We start from the raw sequence: 20,253 nt of genomic DNA, 5'->3' as shown, positions 1-20,253 counted from the left end.
GGGATTTGGAACTGGAGGGAATTAAGGAATCTTGCTTTGGGAGAAGGAATGAAAAGGGGCAAGAGAATCATCTTATTGCCTTTATTCCGCTGTTGGCCCAGTTGGCCCCCCTGCGGGGCACACGGCCAAGCTTTGCACACTCATCCATATTCTCTGTGCAGGCCAGTGCGTGCACACACACACACACACACACACACACATCCCATCTCTGGCTCTGAGAGTCAGTCTCTGGGGGGCAAGGGGCTGATCCTCTGCCTGCCCCTGCCTGCCCTTTTATGACAGCACCAAGGGCGGGGGTGGGGGCAGGGCCCTCAGCCCCCAGAACAAGTCCCTGTGCAAACTGGAGGTGCCAGCTGGCTTTAGGATGGGTGTCACATTTCCCCATTCCTGGAGTCCCTTCCTCCAGTTCCTGAGGGAGGGACTATTCTCTGCCTACCTGGGGGGCCAGACCCTGCCAGGGCTGGGCCCTGTGGAACCCAGTCTTACCCCCCCACCTGACCCTGCCAGGACCTCCAGCCTGAAGAATAGCCAAGTCTGAGGTTGTGGGGATCCCCCACTGGAGAGCAGGAAGGCCTGGGCCCAGAGGCATCTGGGGAGGGGTCATCACCCCCTCTCCTAATCCATCTTCAATATGAAGAGGTTTGGGGCACACTTCCTGGGGAGGGAGCACAGGCCTGGAGAAGTCCTAGCTTGGGCCTTCCCCAAACTTCCATCTTCTGGGCCACAGCCTAAGGCCAGGCATCCAAAAGTCCAAAAGTCCAGCTGACCAGTTGGAGTCCCTGCGCAGTCCTGGGGGGGGGCACCCCCAGTAGGAGCTGGGTGTCAGACCTGCACAGGCAGTGTCTGGTTCATCTGCAGCCGCATGTCCTGAATACTGCTGAGAATCTTCTTCTGGTGGCCAGCCAGGGTGACCCCAATCCGGAGCAGATCTCTGCAGATGGAGTATGGGCAAGGTCAGTCCCTTCCCTCTTGCCTGCCACCCTGGGCCCAACCCAGAGCCCTCTGCCTTGCCCCTCCAAATCAGAGGTGCACTTACTCTGCAGTCATCTGGGCCACCAGGTCAAAGGATGCAAACCCCGCACTGACGAAGCTCTCCTTGTAGCGCCCCATCTTGATGGCATCCAACCAGTCACCGACTGTTGTGAAGGTTGTGTAATCTGGGACTGTGCGGTCCAGGAGGGGCTGTGACATGCTGTGGGAGAAGAGAGTGACCTGGTGAGTCCTGAGAGCAGGAGATGCAAGGATAGGACACCTGGCTTGAGGAGAGTGGAGGTACTGACCCAGACTGGGCACTGGCGATGACCTTGAGGCTGGCAGCATTGCGAATGAGTTTGTCCAGGGTGTTGACGATCTGGGAGAATTTGGGCCTGAGGTTCCGGTCCCGCACCCAGCAGTCCAGCATAAGCTGGTGCAGTGCTGTGGGGCAGTCCATGGGTGGTGGCAGCCGATAATCCTGCTCCACAGCATTGATGACCTGGGCCAAGGGCAGGGAAACCCAGAGTAAGCCACCACTCCACTCCCCAGTCAGCTCCCACCCATCTGACCACTCTGGCTTGTCCCCCACTCACATCCTGGTTGCTCATGTCCCAGTAGGGTCGTTCTCCATAGCTCATGACCTCCCACATGACAATTCCGTAGCTCCAGACATCACTAGCAGAAGTGAACTTCCGATAGGCTATTGCCTCTGGGGCAGTCCAGCGGATGGGGATCTTCCCGCCCTGGTGAGGGGGGCACACGCCCTTCACCCTGTGACTCGAGGCTGCCCCCCAGCCTTGAGCCCTTGCCTGGTTGACCCCACCCCCAGATTCCCTCCCAGCTGCTTCCTGTACCAGGGAGCTGGTGTAGGTGGGATCAGAAGGGTCATCCTCCAGGAAGCGAGAGAGGCCAAAGTCTGAGACTTTGCAGACCAGGTTGCTGTTGACAAGGATGTTGCGGGCAGCCAGGTCTCGGTGCACGTAGTTCATCTCAGACAGATACTTCATGCCAGCAGCAATGCCCCGCAACATGCCTACCAGCTGGATGACTGTGAACTGTCCATCGTTGAGCTGGGGACAACAAGCAGGCTCAGTGGGCCTGTGGTTCTCTCCTGGCCCATGGCCGGCCTGCCTGGTCACCTGCCCTCTCTAAGTCCTCAGAGATCATACTTCATCTAACCTGCACACATGTCCAGAATGTACTGACTGTACATAGTACTGAGCAGCTTGATACAAGATGTATCAAGCATCTTGTACACAATAACTCATTTAATCCTCATGAGGACCCAGAAGCTTTTACCCTTCCCATTTTATAACCAAGGCAACTGAGAGGCAGAAAGATCGAGTAACTTGTCTCAGGTCACACAAGCAGTCAAGGGCAGAGTCAGGATATGACCTCCAATTGTTCTGGCTTGGAAGGCCTGGCTATTTCCCTACACCATGCCACCTCAATAAATTTTTGTAGACTTTGAATAGGGTCTCTCTGACTTGTGGGAGGTGGCAGTTGGCCTGATCTAGTTCTCTGGAGGGGTAAAGGAGAGGGGCTGGGGTTGGCTCTTACCCGGAGGAAGGAGTCCAGTGCACAGTTCTCCATGAACTCAGTGAGGATCATGACAGGCCGACTTTTGGTGACTACACCCTCCAGCCGGATTATGTTGGGATGGTCGAACTGGCCCATGATAGAGGCCTCACTTAGGAAGTCCCGCCGCTGCCTCTCAGTGTAGCCCACCTTCAGTGTCTTGATGGCCACAAACACCTCCCGGCGGCCAGGCTGTTTCAGCCGACCCCGGCACACTTCCCCAAACTCCCCTGCAAGACACAGGGTGCAGGCCATAAGCTACTTCTGGAATCATCCCAGGAATGACCCAGCCTCTTCAGTCTCTCATCTACACTCCGCCTCAGAGAACTCACCAGCTCCAATCACCTCTTCGATTTTGACGCAGGACACATCAATCTCTTTGGCAAACTCCCGCACAGCCTCATTGGGGTCTTCGTAGGTAAAAGGGTCAATATAAACCTTCATTCCAGGAGCAACTGGAGGGGGAAGAGGGGGGTGTGAGAGAGTGGCAGAGCTTCAGGCCAAGTATGGGGAGGGAACTGCTCAATCCTCAACCTCAGGTCCAGAGACCCTGCCCAGACTATGAGCCTCAAGGGAGCATGCGCCACAACCTCCCTACTGAGCTCCCTCCCCATTCCCAGCTGATGCCCTGACCCCCCCCCCCCCAGACAAGAGAACACTTAGGGACCACAAGAGCCGTACACCCAGGATTCTTCTCCTAGTCGCCTCCTCCCTCATCTCTCATCATGTCCAAACCTCTCTCAGATTCAGCCCTCCCCAGGTTCCCACTGCCCTGACCTTGTCCAGCCTTCAACACTCAGACTATTGCAATAGCCTCCCAGCTGGGCTCTCTGCCTTTGGACTTTTCCCACCAAGCTACCTGGCATCTTCCTGAAACAATACCTCCATTGTCTTCCTCCACAGCTTAAGAGCCTTCCCAATTACCTGTGGTGGAGTCAAGCCCAAACTCTGCCTGCCTTTCACGACCCTCCAAGGGCTGGCCTCACTCTCCAGCCTGGCTTCCAGCAGCTGTCAAGCAGCCTTCTCACTGCTCCCAGGCAGCCTCCCCACACCCTCCCACTTCCTTCCAGAGGCTCCTCCAGCTAGGAATGTTCTCCCCACCTCTCCAACGCTTTTCACTCCACCACCTCCTCCAGGAAGCCTTCCTCCTCTCTGAACTCTTACTGCCCTTGACCACAGGAACAACCAACTTAACACTTAATTGTTCTCTAATTGTTTCCTCTGCACACACACAGCACCTCCTTTTCCCCATAGAATGAACTAACTGCCTTTGGTGTAGGGGTTAGATCTCTCTCAACCTTGGGACTAGCAAGTGTGAGAGAGGGATGCTCGGGGTACCTGGAAATGAGGTAGGGGTCAGGAAATGGCACCCAATTATAAGCAATGAAGTCACAAGCAGGGAAGAGCAAGCCCTGTGGGGGCTGAGAGAGCTCAAGGAGGTAGGGATGCGGCACTCACTGTATTGCTGCAGCTTCTCCGTGTATTCCGCATCAGAGCTGTGCCGCTGCTTCCTGGAGGGACAGGGTAGAGGCAGGCCTGAGACAAGTCCCATAGCTCCCTTTGTTCAGGGGACTCTCTAACAGGGAAGAGTGCACCAGAGAGGACCCTGTGCCTGGTCCCATGGTTGGTAGTAACAGCCACCTCTGGGTCTCTGGACAGGGACTCAGAGCTCAATCCCTGGGGGCGGGGGAATAGGACAGGAGAATGGCATGGGATGGACTGGGACAGGTCTTTCTGGGAGAGAACCTGAGCCCAGGAAGGCTGTGGCTCTGGACTGGAGGGAGGTGGTGGTCATTCTATGTGGCAGGAGGGCTCTAAAGTGCTCACGGGAAGCTCTAGTCAACCTGTGGGAACAAACACGGGTCTGGGAGTACCTGAGGCAAACAATAGCGATGACCACAACGGCCACCACGAAGACAAGCCCGGCAGTAGCGGAGCCCACAATGAGGGGAATCTGCTCCTGGAGATGCTGGGCACCAGAGCCTGGAGACCAAGGAGGGGCAAATGAGTGGAGGGCAGGAAAGGACAGGCCAAAGCAGGGACAGGCACAGGGGGCAAGGTACCTCTTTCACTCGTGGTCTCAAACTCAGCCGGGCGGCTGTACTGCCCATAGCCAGCTACAGTACGGGCACGGACCTGGACCACGTAGCGCGCGTCAGGCCGCAGTCCATCCAGCTGCACGGAGTTTTTCTGGCTGGTCACTGTGGAGGCGATGCCTTCACTCTGCAATGCAGAAGGAAGAAGGCAATCTCAGGTGGGTCCTGAGGCCAACTGGTCTGTCCTCACCCAGGTCACCATGTGATTCCCTCAGTACTTGAGGTTTTGCTCCCAAGGGCCCCTGCACTATCTGGGGGGTACACTTCTTGGCTCAGTTAAGCCCAAGGCCACCTCCTGCCCATGGAGGCCCTGACCTACAAAATACTTCATTTCCTGCCCATGGAGGCCCTGACCTTCTCGAAGTACTTCATCTCATAGTCCAGGATGACTCCATTGGGCCGCTCCGGAGGGGCCCAGGACAGGGTCAGGCTGCTCCCTGAGCTGCTGTGCAGGCGTAGCGTAGGCACCTCCGATGGAGCTAGGGAATAGCAGGCGCTCACCCTGGGTTCCTTGGGTCCTGACATCCCTCAGGATGCAGTTCCCGTGGAACCCCTAGAGGCCCCTTGGCAGATCCTGGGCAACCACAGTTCTATCTAATGGAAGTTGACCCAGGCCACCCTCCTGTGTTCCCTCCTCACCAGCTTGGTTGGTGGTGATATTCACAGCTGCGAATCGGGGTGGCAGAGGGCTCTTGCCAGAGACACCGTTGACCGCCTGCACCTCAAAGGTATAGCGTGTGTGGGCCAGCAGATGGCTAATGTGGACCCGGCGCTCTGTCAGGCCCAGCTGCCGAGGCACAAACTCCACGTTGTCATCACAGCGTGAGCAGGTTGAGGGTCCCCCGACCCCGGGACCCCCACGGCACTTTTTGCAGATGACATTATACAAGAGGTCATCCCGGCCACCAAGGTCCCGGGGCTCACTCCACTCAAGGATCAGTGAGGTCTCGTTCACATTGGAGATCACACCCCTGGGTGGAGATGGCACCGCTAGAAGGACAAGTAGAGAAAGCACTAAGCAGGGGACCCTAGGTGTATCCTTCAGCCCAATGTCCCTAGACATTTGTCCTGCCTCTGCTTTATAATCAGAATATTCTTCCTACAATTCTTCCCTGGGCAGACTCCTGTTCATCCTTCAAGACTCCACACGCAATGTCACCTCCTCGTGGAAGCCTTCCTTGATTCATCTACTCCCCATCTGTGTACTCCCATAACACAATTGCCGGGCCACTTTCTGGCCCAGCTCTTATACATATGGTCATTACCTATTTTTACATCTGTTTCTCTCACCCAGTTCTGAGTTCCTCTATGAGTTCATTTACTCTCCCACGTCCCCCATACCCAGCACAATGCTCAGCACCCCCAAAGCCAGAGGAAGGATAAAGCTGGATACCAGCCTGCACTAGGGTATGAGGTTAGAATTGGGCTGAGAGAGAAGCAGTCCTACAACAGGAAGGGTCAAGGGACTAGTGCACTCCCGCCCGGCTAGGAGCTAGAGGGTGCTTGTGAAATGGTGGTGACAGGGATGAGCCAGCAGATTTCCTAGCTTTGCCATCTTGCATCATCTAGCCTCTGAGCCTTGGTTTTCCCATCTGGAAGATGGGGCTATTGGCAGTGACCATTCAGGCCCTCCTAGGCAGGACCCTGGATGGAAGGCCTACAGAGGGAGAGCCAGGACCTGCGTCAACTCACTGGTACAGGCGCTGTCTGCGGAGTCCGAGTCAGCACGGTAGAAGTTATTGTGGCAAGTGCAGATGCTGGCAGCTGAGGAGGTGGTGCGGCTGTTGGCGGGGCAGGGGAGGCAGGGCCCCTCTCCTTGCTTTGCCTTGTAACTCCCAGAGGGACAGGCTGTGGGTGAAAGGATGGTCACCTCCCTTGCTTGAAGACACCAAGCCTCCCCACATGCGTGAGAACCTGGCCCTTGCCCAGCCCAGGTATTGGCCCCTCCACCTCCTAGACTGTGGGGGCGATGCTGGGATTGCCTGGCTCCTGCTCAGCTACAAAAGGCCCTTTGGACCATGGAAACCCCATGTCAGCGGATTCCTCCCCGCCCCTGCCCCCCTCACCCCCACCTCAGGGCCTCATGAAGACGTCAGCCCCATCACCTGGACAGCCTGGGCTTGTCGAGGCAAGGCAGAGAGAGCGGAGGAAGAGGAGGTGGATGGGAAGAGACCACCAGCGGACTCTGTCACCCTGTACTCTGCTGAGATGCCCCCCCAAGCTCTGGAAAATTCACTCCTGAGGACCCTCAAGGCCACCCTTCCCACTGTCAGGAAGTAGGTAGGGCCTCTTCTGTAGAGGCTGCCCAGTCTGACCTCTGCCCCACCCTCCAGAGGCAGGGGATCAACTCCTTTCTGCCCCTGACAGGGATGGGGGCTGAGGAGGGGTGAGGAAAGGAGGGGGGAAAAAAGCAGGCAGGAAGGCTGGGGTCACCTGGAGTTCAGAGGCCTCCACAAGGGGACTAATCCCAAAGTGAACCCACAGCCTGAACATCCCTTCCCCCTGTCTCTTCTCCTGCCATTTATACTTGGTCCCCTGGACATGAGTGCTGTAGAGTTCTGATATCTGGGATTACTATATGAGTTATTATTCAGATTGGAATATTTTCAGTGAAAGGGGGCACTAGGAATAATTATGTTAGTGTGATGGACATGATCCAAGCTAAATGGACACACTAAGGTGCACCATCAGCCTATCTACATGATGACCTCTGGCAGGGGGTCTGCTACATAATGCTAGGGGCTGTGCCCTCCTCTGGGGCTTAATCTCCCCTCACGAAGGTGATATTCCATCCCAGCTCTTTGAGCCAGTGGGGGAGGGGGCAGAGGCCAGGCTAGCCTGGTTGCTATGGGAACCAGCGTGCATTTCCTGCCAGGGACCTGCAGAGTGTTAGCCCCTCTTCAGGCTGTCAGGCTCATCACCCCCACCCCCTTTTTCCACTTTGGAAGAGGAAGTCTCGGGCAGGTTCCCATAGAGTCGTGGAGAGGGGCCCAGAGGACAACCCCAACCAGGGCCTCATGACCAGGTCCACACACCCAGCCCTGTCACACCAAGGGCGATGGCAAGAGCCATCTCCCACACCTCCATGCAATGACTGCAAGCCCCAGGGAAGAGGGTTGGGCAGAGGGAATGGAGGACAAGGCCTTTGGGCACCTTGTCCTGCATGCAACAGTCCTGGAAGGGTCGTCAGGGCCAGCACCCATATTCCTGAGCTGTGAGGCCTACAGTACAGACTGCTCTGAGACTTGACTTCCTCATTGGTGAAGGAGGAGATAATGGGAATCCACCTTATGAGGTTGTGGTGAGGGTCAATGAGGGCTCTGCGTGAACAAGTTTTATAACTGGGAAGCCTAGTACGTTGTAAGGTCTGTGAGGCTTGGCTAGCCTCCTAACCTCCTTGTGCATAAAATAAGGAGTGAACAATCCCTGTCTTCCAAGCATCCCTGTGCTCCTGAGGCCAGTGAAATGGTGTCTGTGCTTATCACTCATTCACCCCTCACCACAACCCTAGGAATCCTCAGGGCCAAGGAGTCCTCATGCCCCTGTTTTGCACAAGGAAACCAAAGTTCAAAGAGTTAAATACCTTGCCCAAGGTCACATAGGTGGAAAATGACAGAGTCAGGACTCAGGGCTTGAGGGGCTGAGCTCCTGGATATTGTGCCATATACACCACCTCTTAAGGAGATGAGCCATAAGAAAAGACGGTCAAGCACAAGGTGCCCACAGCCCTTCTCCTCTCAGCTCTGAAGCCCATCTAGAATTTCCAGGGTGAATCTACATTGAGGTTAGGACAAAGCAGGCACCTCTGCCAGTCTCCCAAGTCTCTGCCCAGGTTCTCCAAATGCCTGCTTGTCAAGGATCCATGTCTCTCTCTTCCTCTAATTTCATTCTCTCTTTTTTCCCCCACAGTGCTGGGTATCAAACCCAGGGCCTCATGCATGCTAGGTAAGTGCTCTGCCACTGAGCTACATCCCCAGTCCTCCTTTTTTCTCTTCTTGTTCTCCTCTCTCCTTGCACCACTTTCTCTACATCTGATACCCACTCTTTCCTTTCCTCTCTCCACCTCACACAAGAGGCCAGGCCTTCTAGTCAGATAGGAAGACTGGCTAGGAAGTATGGCTGTGGCCAAGCCCTCCCTGCCCCTCCTCCCCCGGGCCAGCCCCCACTCACGGCGGCACTGGGACTCCTTGGCAGCTGGCTCATGGCCAGTGGCACAGGTGCAGGCGCCCACAGGCACCATCCACTCCCCATCGCCATTGCAGTAGAGCTTGAGGGGCACCGACACCTCCACAGCATTAGGGATGCAGGTGCCAGGAGCAATGACCAGCGAGGTGGGCTCGGCCCCAGTGAGGGTCTCAGGGAAGAGTGCGAAGCCTGCAGTGGTGGATGCACACTTCTTGTAGAAGGCGCGCACGGAGATGAGCGACATGCAGGCACCCTGGTCCTGGAAGGCCAAGTAGAAGCCGGCCTTGGAAAGCGGCCCAAAGCTGCGCACCTTGGTGTTGACCCGACCCGCATCGAGCCGTGAGAAACTCTCATCCGGTGCAATGGTGTCCACTTTCACATAAGGGTTCTCCATCCAGAACGGGGAGGAGGCTGAAGCCACATCACTGTCAGCCTCATAATAGAAGAGGTTGAAGGTCTCCTTGCAGGAGCCAGGGATGTTAGGGATGCTGTTGCAGTCACGCACAGTGAACTTAAGCTCCACGTAGACCCGCTGCACGTCCCGCCTCCAGATGAATCCCGTGCGAAGCCAATTGTTCTGGCTCGACTCACGCACGTTGCACACCTGATAGGTGCGGATGGGGTTCATGGCCTCGTCATAGCCACTCACCTCCTCCCACTGGGCACAGACCAAATGAAAAAGACAGAGTGAGCACCAACATTTTCCAGATGCTTACCACATACCCAAATCTGCTACCTTGACTTCACAAAGATGCTTCCATGTGAGTGGCTGAGCACAAATTATGAGTTCAAATCCATCTTTTTGCTCGCTATATGACTAAGTCACTTCATCTCCCTGTTCCTTGTTTTCCCCATTTGCAACATGGGAACAACTAAAATGTGTATGGAATAAATGTTTTTAACTGAATCAAGTATCTAGTAGAAAGCTGAGAACTGGTAAGTACCACATGAATATTAGCTATAATATTTATTATCTTTAGGCCTCAGTTTCATCACCTATAAAATGGGGTTGATTGGAATTAAATGAGGCTATGAGGAATTAAACCACCTAAGACATGAAACGGGCTTGTTAACAGTGCCTGACAGAGGAAGCATTCAATGGATCCTGGCTGTGGCTACTACCAACACATTTAATCTTCACAAGAACTCCATGAGGAGGAACATCTGTTGTCCTCACTATAGAGACAAGGAAGTCAAGGCTCATGGGACAGAGAGATTTGCTCAAGCCACAGTTGGGCTGGTGACTCCTGGGCCTACAGTGCCATCGTACCCCAGGGGTCCAGGGCTTAGCCCAGCCATGAAGGCCTCCAGGAAGTTAATTAGGATATTGTAGACCTACTTAACAGGGAAGAAATTTAACAGTGAAGAAATGGAGGCCCAGAAAAGTCAACTGCCTTGCTCACGAGTCACACAGCAAGTTGGAGATCTGAAATCAAAGTCTCCTGATCCCTAAGCCATCCATCAGTCTTTCCAGGGACCCAGGAAGGAGGGAAATGATCAGGAAAGGCTGCCAGGTGGGGGAGGGGAAGGCATAAGGAACAGGTTGAAGACTGGCTGAGGGGCAATGGGACAAAGACAGTGCATGGGGGAGGGCACAGGCAGGCAAAAGAGGAGAGATGCAACCACAGAGAAGGCCCAGAAGGTGACAAATGAGGAGGATGGGGATGCCACAGAAGGTGATGGTGACAGATGAGGGCAGAGGCAGCCCCTCTCCAGATCCTGGAAGGGGACATGGATGCTGGGTGGGGGAGGGCAGTGGCCTCATTAGGCAACAAACACTAAAGGGAGATGGGGAAGTCCTACCCCACTTTCTGGATGAGATGTCCATGCCAACTCAGACGTCACCCATTTTGTGTCCATGAGGGTCTCTGGGAAAACAATAGAAGAAAAAGGTCAGGGTCTGATCTCAGGATGGGGAGGAAGATAAAATCACCCAGAAACAGACCAATTCCCATCAGGTACCACTCTCCAAATCCCCCGAGTCTCCAGCTCCCTGACTCTAGAGGAGACCCTGCCATGAAATGTCACAGCCCCAAAGATGTCAGGTCCAGCAGGCTGGGGGTGGCTGTCTGCAGCTGACCCCAGGCCTGGGTTAATGAGGCAGGAGCAGAGGCCGTTCACACACCTACGGGCTCCGCTAATCTCCACACAAAGGGGCCGACAGGGCCTTTATCCTGGAACAAAAGGCTGTGTGCTTCAGACTCTGGGCCCCGGCCTCCCCTGACTCCATTCCCAATACAAAGGCTCAGCCCCACACACTGCCTGGGGAAGAGGAGGGCAGGGACAGGCCAGAGCCAGCGCCCACCCAGCCACCTACTGGAATGGGGCAAGAATGCTCTTCCAGAGTGGGTGGGGACTACCAAGGCCCAGAACCAGCTCCTAGTAAATGCTGCTTGCAGTCCTTGGCAGAAAGCACTGCCACTCTGTCTCTTCTGTAGAAAACTGATGCCTAGATAAAATACATGTATCGCTTATGGTAAAACTGCTAGGGCTTGGCGCAAGGGGTTGGAGGGTAGCTCAAATTCAGATCTAGCTGACTCTATAACTAATCCCTTGTACTCAGACTGCAGTATGCCTCTCTGTAAAGGAGGGACAAGAGAAGTCAACTCAGGAGTTACCTCCTCCAGGAAGCCCTCCTTGACCTCTGCGTCAGTGTCAGACACCCTCCTCTGTGCAGGGGCCAAGGGCTTGGCTGCATTGCCTATCCTGTATTCTGAGCTGTGGATTTTAGTCTGTTTCCCCTTGCTCAGTCACAGAGGAGCCTATTAATGTCTCTGACATAAACTTGCTCCCCTAGGAAGCTGGCTCTGGGCTCTTGGCTGGAAAAGCTCTATTCAAGTTGTTTAGAGCCTTGCTAAGTAGCTGAGGCTGTTCTTGAACTTGTGAAGTAGCTCAACGGTAAAGCCTCCTGGGGTTCAATCCCCAGCACCAAAACAATAAAAAGAAAGAATGAATGAATGAAAAGAAAAAAAATGTTGAGTCTCTGAAAGACAATGGGATCCCAAGATCAGACCTAGAGGATAGAAAGGGAGGGAAGAGGTGTCAACTCCTTTCCTAGAGCCTAGGAGACAGGGCAGCTGATAGTTCTCCCCTCAACCCCGGGCTGGAATGGGGCAGGGCCACCCTAGAACTTCTCGAGGCTGCTACACTAACTGTAAGGTGCTTGAGGATCCCTGCAAGGAGAGACTCAAACCTCGCAGGGTCTCGCTGAGGATGGTGGACAGGGCATCCGTGGCCCTAACCCCCTGTGGGAGGCATAGGGGCAGTGGGCAGCAGTCACTCACTGCAGTTAGTGAGGTTCCCTGGAGGTCTGGGCTGCAGGATGAGCTATCCCAGCCTCCTTGACGGTGGCCTGACAGGCCCCTCTGGCAGACAGACAGACAGACAGACACAGACATTCAGCAGGGGAGTCCTCTAAAGAAGCAGAGATGGGCAGAAGTAGGGGCTCGGAGACAGGCAGGCTGAGCAGGGGCCCAGCTGGGACGCAGGGTGGGCAGCCCGAGCTGGAGGGATGTGCAGAGCCGGCTGTCTGCCGGGATGGCCGGCGGCGGACTACAAAAGACAGTGAGATGGAGAGACAAGGAGGCCCAAGGAGACAGAGACAGAGAGGGAGGTTGCCAAGTGGCCTCTTCCCCAGCCGGCAGCCGGGAGTATTCCTGTCCCTGGGAGCAGCCGAGCCAAGCGCACCCCCTCCCCCAAGTCAGCAAGCCAGCCAGTCCGCCTGCTTGTCTGCCCGCTGCTGCTGCCCGCCCGCCCGCCGGAGCAGGCAAGGGCTCCCACCGCTCCCGCGAGCTGCCTCCCTCCTCCCTCTCCCTCACTTCCTTCTGCTCAGCCTGTGCCAAACCCATCTGGAACTGTTTAAACCCAAATATTCAGCCCCCTCCCCCCTCCAGCCAGATTCCTCCACAGTTTAAAACAAGCCCTGCGCTGGCTCTGGGAGGAGGGAGGGGAGGGAGGGACGTGGGGAGGTGGCGCGGGAGGGAGGGGGCGAGGAGGCTCTTCATTTCTGTTTAATTTCTGGGGAGCGAGGGAGGGAGGGAGGGGATCGGCCCTTGGCCATCGCGCAGCCTTGGCCATCGCTCAATCTCGGCACATTTTTCCCATTAATGAGGAGAGGACTTGGATTTCGAGTCCTGTGTGCCTGAGGAAGGGCTCCGGTCACCCTGGTGGGGAGAGGGTGGGCTGCTCTCTGTTTCCCCACTTCTGGGGGGGAGGTGAGGGCTTGATCTCTCCAGCCTGACCAAGATCAGGAGGGAAGGCAAGGACCTCACAGACCCTGCCTGTGTCACAGCCTCCAAAGGGCTTGAGGGGACGGTATGGGGGTGTCACAGAACCCATCTGACTGTGGCACAGGGAGGGAGAGACCTCTTCTCTGCTGCATGTGTGATGTATGCATGTGTAGTGTATGCATGTGTATATGAGCGCATATGTGCACATGCTGGGACAGGGGCTGAGGCCCAGGGGCAGAGGGCAAATGAGGAATAAGTGAGCAACCTTCAAACTCTCCCAGCTACCTGCTGCACCCCACCAGGTGGCTGCAAAGGGAGATGAGAGAGGAGGGCCACCCCAGACACAAGGCTCACACTACCCCAAAAAGTCACCAGGGATGTGGACACCAGGACAAGGGTCTTTCTGGAACTGGGGCTTTGATGCTCAGGAGCAAACCACAGGCGTGAAGAGCAGCTACGTGGCAGCAGCTGTGTGGCTCTCACCTGTGCACACAGTTGCACACACAGCACACAGTTTGCAGTGGCTGGGCTTATTCTTCACCACTGGGGCTAAAGAGTGACAAGTCAACACATATGGTGGACAAAAACACACAAAGCCACAGCCACCCGCAAACACACACACAGCTCTACAGTCTGTCTTTTTCAGACACACAGATGCATATGGTACAAACAGATTAGTCTTCCTTAGACAGTCATCTACAGAGAAGCTTTCTCACACAGAGATCTGGCTTGCCTCAGGCAGACCTGTTCTCACAGCCTTCCTAGGGAAATGCACACCCAACCCAACAGTGCCTCTTCCTTACACACCCAGTTGCACACTATCACCAGCCACGAGGCAGAGAGTCCTGAGTGTAAAGTGCAAACACAAAGGCCAGTTTCCCCATACAGACTTGGTGACATGCTCTTACACAGTTACTTGAAAACTACAATTAGATGCCAGGAGCACTGGAACATGCCACAACTCCCCAAAGGAGTATGGAGACACGGGTTTAAGTATCAAAAGTTTGAGTTGGTGTAAAGCCTGAGATGAATCTCCATGCACAAACCACACACACACACACACACACACACACACACACACCAAGCATGTTCTTTATCTGGAATGTCTGCAGTGGGGTGGAGGAAGAGTTGAGAGAGGGCAGTGCCCCTCATCCAGGTCCCAACTCTGTGACATCTCTTGGTCAGGCAGGCCACTCTTGTAGTGCAGAGGTACTGGGGCAGCCTTGGCCACTGGCACTGGGAAGGAGCAAGCCCCAGCCCTGCTTCCTGTTGTCCTGGCTCAGTCAGGAGCTGCCAGTCAGGTCATGGGGCTGGGGGTGGGGCAGGGGCATGAAGATGATTTTGGGTGTGACTGGGTGCGGCCTCCCCAGTATAGCCTCTGCCCAAGCAGCAGGCCACTTCCCTGCCAGCACAATGGTACTGTCTTGAGGACTCCGGAGACCTCGGAGAGGGGGTAGCACCATGAAGAGATTTTGCCTCAGGAGCTCTTGCACATACAAGTCAAGGACCTGGTATAAGGAGGGCATTTTAGGTACACAGGCCTGCCTCTGAGGACCTTGTTGGGCCACCTTGGTGCAAGGGCACCAGCTGTGATCCTGCCACATACCTTGGTGAAGGGTCAGGGCCACATAACTTTATGGAGCTACCAGACCCCACTGTACCTCCAGGCCCCAAGTCACTCAGAGTACCTCACCCTGGAACAGGAGTGCCACTGAGACCCAGGGAACAAAGAAAAAAAAAAAAAAGTGGAGACGGAGGCAAGACGCCTCCAGCCTAACCTCCAGACCAGGGACTCTGAGGTAGCAGAAAAGGTCATGTTCCAGGGCTGGGCTAGCAGAGTGCGCAGGGACAGGACAGAGGGGCAGGGTCTGAACAAGAAGGAGCAACCAGGAGCCAATGAAGAGAAGGAAAAAACTCCAAGCCACCCCTGAGGGTCCCCTCTTCCCACACCACCACGTGGAGTCCCTACCTCAGCCACCAAGCAGAAGGCTCTGGTTCCCAGTTTTCTATCATGCCCCCCACCCCTCTTATGTCACCATGTGTATGTGCTTATAGTTGTAGGAGCCTGAACACTCAGGGTGGACAGCCTGAGAGGAAAAGGGTCTTGGGAGGACCCGGCTATAGGACCTGGAGCACATGTATGTTGTGAAGGAGCCTAATTCACCCAGGGCCACCTTTACTTCCTCTGCCACAGTCCCTTGGCCCCCATGTCTGGGACAGCGGGGAAGGGAGCATCACAGAACAGAGAACACACTTTGTCTTTCATTCTTCCTCTCAGATTATGGGGATTTATAATTAAATAAGCCTGAGAGGGAGGAGAAGGGAGAAGCAGCCCAGGAAAGCCCAAATGCCTCAGTGCTCATCCAGGCACGGACCCCATTGCTGGCCCTGCCAGTCAAAATGGATGGACAGCTAGTCCTCCCATGAGCTCTCTCAGCCCTCACTGCAATGCTGGTCACAGTGGGCCTGGTCAGGGGCAGGGGGTTGAAGGCCATGGGAAAGCTGGCCCCAGGGTAGCCCTTGGGCCAGGGGCCTCTCCCGCCCCATCAGGTGCCCAGCTGTACCTGCCCGCCCCCCACTGCCCAATCCCGACAAACCAGTTTGACTCAGCACGACAGGCAGGGCTACAATTTTCAAACTATGCAGGCCTGGTGATTCAGCCTCTTCGTGCTGTTTAATTAGTGGAAGGCCAGTGGCGGAGGCCTTGCCCACAGCAGCCTCGGCTTCAGCTCACAGCCACTGAGGCCGGAGAGGCGACAGGAGCAGCAGCCCTGGCTAAAGGGAGAGCAGCAACAAGCAAACTGGTTCCCCCAAATACCTGCTGCTGGCCCTCCACACAGCTCTGAGGCTCCAGTTCCTGACAAATAGTAATAGGGTGGTGTGGGGGGAACAACGAAATGTGACTCAAAAAAGCGACCAAATCACAAAAATGCTGGGCTGTTGTCCCTTCTCAGTTTCTTGTTCTCAGTGGTCACTCCAGCAAGAATGAAAGAGGTAGAAAAGCACAGTGCCTTTTCCCCTTGGGGACAGGTTCCACTGCAGTGACTACTCTGCTAGCTGGGCTTGGCTGGAGAGGAAGGTGCTGGCCCCACCTCTTACAATCTGGTAACTGTTTCTCTTTTCACAAAAGGGTATGTTCCCAGCTGGGACCTAACCATCCCTTCTCAGGTGTAAGGGCCCTGTGGCTCAGACACCATTCCCCAGGCCCCATTCATGGTCCCAGAGGGGAGAATGATATTGGCTTCAGAACTGGGGATCATTACTTAAAAGGAGACCAAGCGACAAGGTGGCTTTGTGTCCCTGTGTCTGTGGGTAAACCCCACGGCAATTTGTGTGTGGGGGGGAGGGGTAATCAGAGGGCAAGGGGAGCTGTGATTCTTCAACTAGGGAGAACAAGGAAAAAACTCAGCCCCATCTGCATGGAAAACTGAGATCCTTGGATGTAGAGTCTTGGTGAACCCCAAGTGTGTAGGGGAGAAAGAGGAATCAGGTGTCAGACAACTTTGACTAGTGGGTACATGAGGGGCAGCACCTGTAGCTCAGGGACCCCAGGCCTAAATATAAGACCCAAGTCACAGAGAAACGAAAGGCCAAGGGCAAACCAGATCCTGACAAAGCCAAATGGAACACTGGATGGAGGGAGCTGGATCCCTCTCCTGTAAAGTTTGGGGGTGAGGCGCTTAAGAGATCTTTAGTGCTAAGGGACCTACATACCTTCAGAGCTCTGCCCACTGGACACAGCCCAGGAGCTGGAAGTCTACCCATTCCACACTCCATGACCCAGAAGAAGGGCGGGGTACAGACAAGAGACCACCAAACCATCTCTCTTCCCATCCCTTCCCTTCTTGGAGCTTCAGGAAAATAAGCTCACCCCATCCTTCCAGACCAGCCTTCCCTTAGTCATTTCTTCCTCCAATCCCTTCCCAACCTCCCTAGGGTAATAATAGCAACAATAATAATAACAACAGCTAATCCTTGAATAACAATGAGGATGTGCTAAATGCTTTACACATAGAAACCATTCAATCCTCACAACAACTCTGTGAGGTTGGTACCATTATCATCTCATAGTGAGGGAGGACCTAAGGCTCCGTAGGTCCAAGGTCTGGTCCTGGCTGTAGGGGTCAGCACACTGCACCTCTTTTTCTCCCACACACAAATTAAAGACTACAGGGTCTGAGGTGTTCAAAAGTGAGGGCCATGGTGGAAGCCACACTGTAGGCACTGCTACTTTCTAGGGGCACCCTACGGGAATCTGGTCTCAGCCTGGGGCTAGCCCTGACTCCCACTTTACTGTTTCAGCAAGCAAATGATCCTACTGCCCTCTCCTCCTGGGCTGTTACAGCTGATATCTCTAGTTTAGTCCACCAGCTCCATGGCCTAGGAGGCTTGGACACCAGCTTCTGGCTAAGGCCTGCCTGTGGGGACGGATCTAGGAGATTATGAGGAATGGAAAGGAGGAAGAAAGGGATAGGAAGAGGGATGCAGTGAGGGAGGAAGGGGTGAGCCCTCCCAGGTAGCCCTTGCTCACGAGACCCAAACCACACCCCCACTCCAAGCTAGCACCCACCACACCCCACAAGGGTCATGGACCTGACACACACAGCTCCATAAGTGCATGTCTGAGTGTGTCAATGTCACCTCTTCTGGACTAAGACAGACAAAAACCTGGGAACTCAAGCAGGCTCCCTGGCTCACACCCTTAAGGCAATCAACAACAAAGCCCCACACTGGTTTCTCACGCCTGCGATCCTATCACACACATGTGGGTGAGTGTGCGCCAGTGTGGGCGAGACCTCAGTGTGCCTGTCTGAATTTGCATGTGTCCACCCGTGTGAATCTATCTGTCAGCACAGTGGGCTCAGAGATAAAAGGGGGTGGGAGATTATAGGAACATTTTTCCCCTGGAGAAATTCGAAAGCATCAGAAGCAGATGCCTTCTCTCAAACTGTGTTAAAGATTTTTCCTTCCAACCTTTGAGTTTACCTATTGTGAACACAGAAAGAACCAAGTTACACAAAATTCATGGTTTTTGTTCCTAAACTAAGAAAGTGACTAGATACAAATGCCAAACACTACTGTCTATATTCCAATTTCTTCCAAATTTCTGGGGGTGTCTCTCTCTATATATATTAAGGAAGGCTCCACCCTTCATTTTATAACTACACATTATTTTGGAAAAGGGGGTATTAAATGTGTGCATCTCTATTGTCTGTGATCTGCATTGGTGCCTCTGGCCCTGGGAGGCTGGTGTCAAGTGGCATGCGTGTGAGCTCGCCTGCCAAGGCCAACTACACTCGGGCTGTTCATCCAAGTACAATTATTTGGAAGTTGGAGCTACCCCCTCAGCGGCAGTCTTGGCAGATTTCACAGAACCCACGGAGAAGCCTGGCCTTTTCCCATCGGCTAATGAGTAGCGCACCCAGCGTCGGTGCTACAGGGGCAGAGCCCCGCTGCTTCAGGGGTTCAATGAAATCCAAGCAAGCTCTCAAAGGGTCCTGCCAGGAGGGATAGCCTTAGAGAAGGATGAGGGATAGCCTTAGAGAAGGATGCAACGCCCGTGCACACAGCACCTCATACGTAGTTGGAGCTCGGTAAACCATAAACAATAACAGGCCCCCGCCTCTCCACCCCCGCAGCCATCCCCTGACAAAGCGGGGTGCACACGCACTCACACTCTCACAGTTAACTCCAGCGGGTTCCTAACCGGTGCCACCTCCCCCCCAACCTGGGGAGTCCCGCTTCGCCCCCACCCTCCACAGATCCGCAGCCCCCGCCTCGTCTGATGGGTCGCCCACTCTTCCTCGCCGCTGGGAGGTGCTTGGGCCCTGTTTCCCTGTGGTGAGTGAGGGGTACTCCCACAAAAGCTCACGGCGAGACCATCACTTTCGGGGACGCTCATCCCGAGTTCCGCTGCTCGCAATCCCCCAACCCGCAGACGGTCGGCAGCGGAGTCAGCTCCAACCTCCGAGGCGGCTCTGGGGGCGTCCTCTCCACCCAGCCTTCAGCCCCGGGGCGGGCGCAGGCGGCAAAGCCTCCTCCGACGTGCGCTCAGCGCTTAGGGACCCACACCGCGCGACCTACCGGGCCAGAGATCTGGCGACCCCCGGCACCTTATCCCGGGCGCGCCCCCCGACGCCGCTCACCTTCCAGAGCGCGGCAGCCGGCGGGGAGTAGCAGCAGCGGCAGCAGTAGCAGCTGAGGGAGCAGCAGCAGGAGCCCCGGCGGCGACGGCTGCGGCGGCGGGCGGGCTCGGGCCATGGCCGGGGCGACTCCGGGAGCCGAGCCGGGCCGCGCCGGGCCGGGCCGTGCCGGCGGGGCTGCGTGCACCCGAGAGAGGGTCCGCTTGGCAGGCTCCTGGGTAGGCTGGCTTACGGTCCCAGGAGACCCGGGTAAAAAGGGGTGCAATCCAGGCGGGCGGCTCTGGGACCGAGGCGGCGCCCCGAGCCCGGCGATCTTGAGGGATGCGGGCAGGTTGGTCCCGCGGGAATCCGGACCGACCGGTCCAGGAGGATCCGGGGCGCAGGATGGCTGGATGCCGAGGACTCCGGGAGGCAGGAGGGAGCAGGTGGTCGTGGTTCGAGGTGCACAGTAATCCGGCAGTCCGCCGGGGGCCCGACTCAGATCCGGGTCTCCGGGTGCGCTCTCCGTCCGGGGTCCGAGCTGGGTTCTTGCTGCGCCGCTCACGTACTCACTTCTGCTGTCCCCAGCTCTGGCGCGGCCGCTCTGGGCGAGAGGGGCGGGACCGCCCGCCTGCCCGTCAACGCCGCAGCCCCTCCCCCAGAGACCTGCCGCCCACTCACAGACCGCCCGGCCCGCTGGTTCGGCCTTGGAGCGCTCAGCTGGAGTTCAGTTGGCGGCACCTCCATCAGGCCCACCCTCGGGGGTCTCGGAGGCCTGGCGTAGGCGGAGCCAAGGAAAAGATGAATTAGATGGGGCGGAGCGATGTTGTCCATCAGAGGAAGAACCCTGCCCCGTGTCTCCCATTGGCGATTAGTAACCAACTTGAGTCGGAGGAGGCGCGGAGCAGATAGAATGAGCTGGGGGCGCCCCCCTGTGGCCTGCTGTGCCGTCTTTCTCCAGGCACGTTTAAACCCCAGACTCGGCCACCAGCGGGGGGTCGTTCTCAGCAGCAGATCCGTGACCAGGGTCTTCTAGATGGTTTATTCATTCATTCGGCTGTGCATTTA

At 55.8% G+C, this 20,253-nt stretch overlaps 1 protein-coding gene across 1 annotated transcript; it reads right to left on the bottom strand.

Annotated features, from left to right (window-relative positions):
• Positions 1-571: 571 nt before the first annotated feature.
• On the bottom strand, positions 572-19,324 carry Ephb3 (EPH receptor B3). Its single transcript, XM_027951502.2, has 16 exons — positions 19,210-19,324; positions 10,638-10,702; positions 8,820-9,492; positions 6,342-6,497; positions 5,289-5,639; positions 5,004-5,128; positions 4,617-4,776; positions 4,428-4,536; positions 4,012-4,064; positions 2,886-3,008; positions 2,536-2,783; positions 1,830-2,045; positions 1,569-1,718; positions 1,281-1,474; positions 1,037-1,192; positions 572-931 (listed from the first exon to the last, which is right to left on the bottom strand). The coding sequence occupies exons 1-16, from the start codon at positions 19,322-19,324 to the stop codon at positions 823-825; spliced, it is 3,003 nt and encodes a 1,000-aa protein (XP_027807303.1). The 3' UTR covers positions 572-822.
• Positions 19,325-20,253: the final 929 nt, after the last annotated feature.

Source organism: Marmota flaviventris, chromosome 8, assembly GCF_047511675.1.
Source record: "Marmota flaviventris isolate mMarFla1 chromosome 8, mMarFla1.hap1, whole genome shotgun sequence".
In the NCBI taxonomy this organism is placed as follows: Eukaryota; Metazoa; Chordata; class Mammalia; order Rodentia; family Sciuridae; genus Marmota; species Marmota flaviventris.
This window is presented reverse-complemented; position numbering and strand designations above follow the sequence as displayed.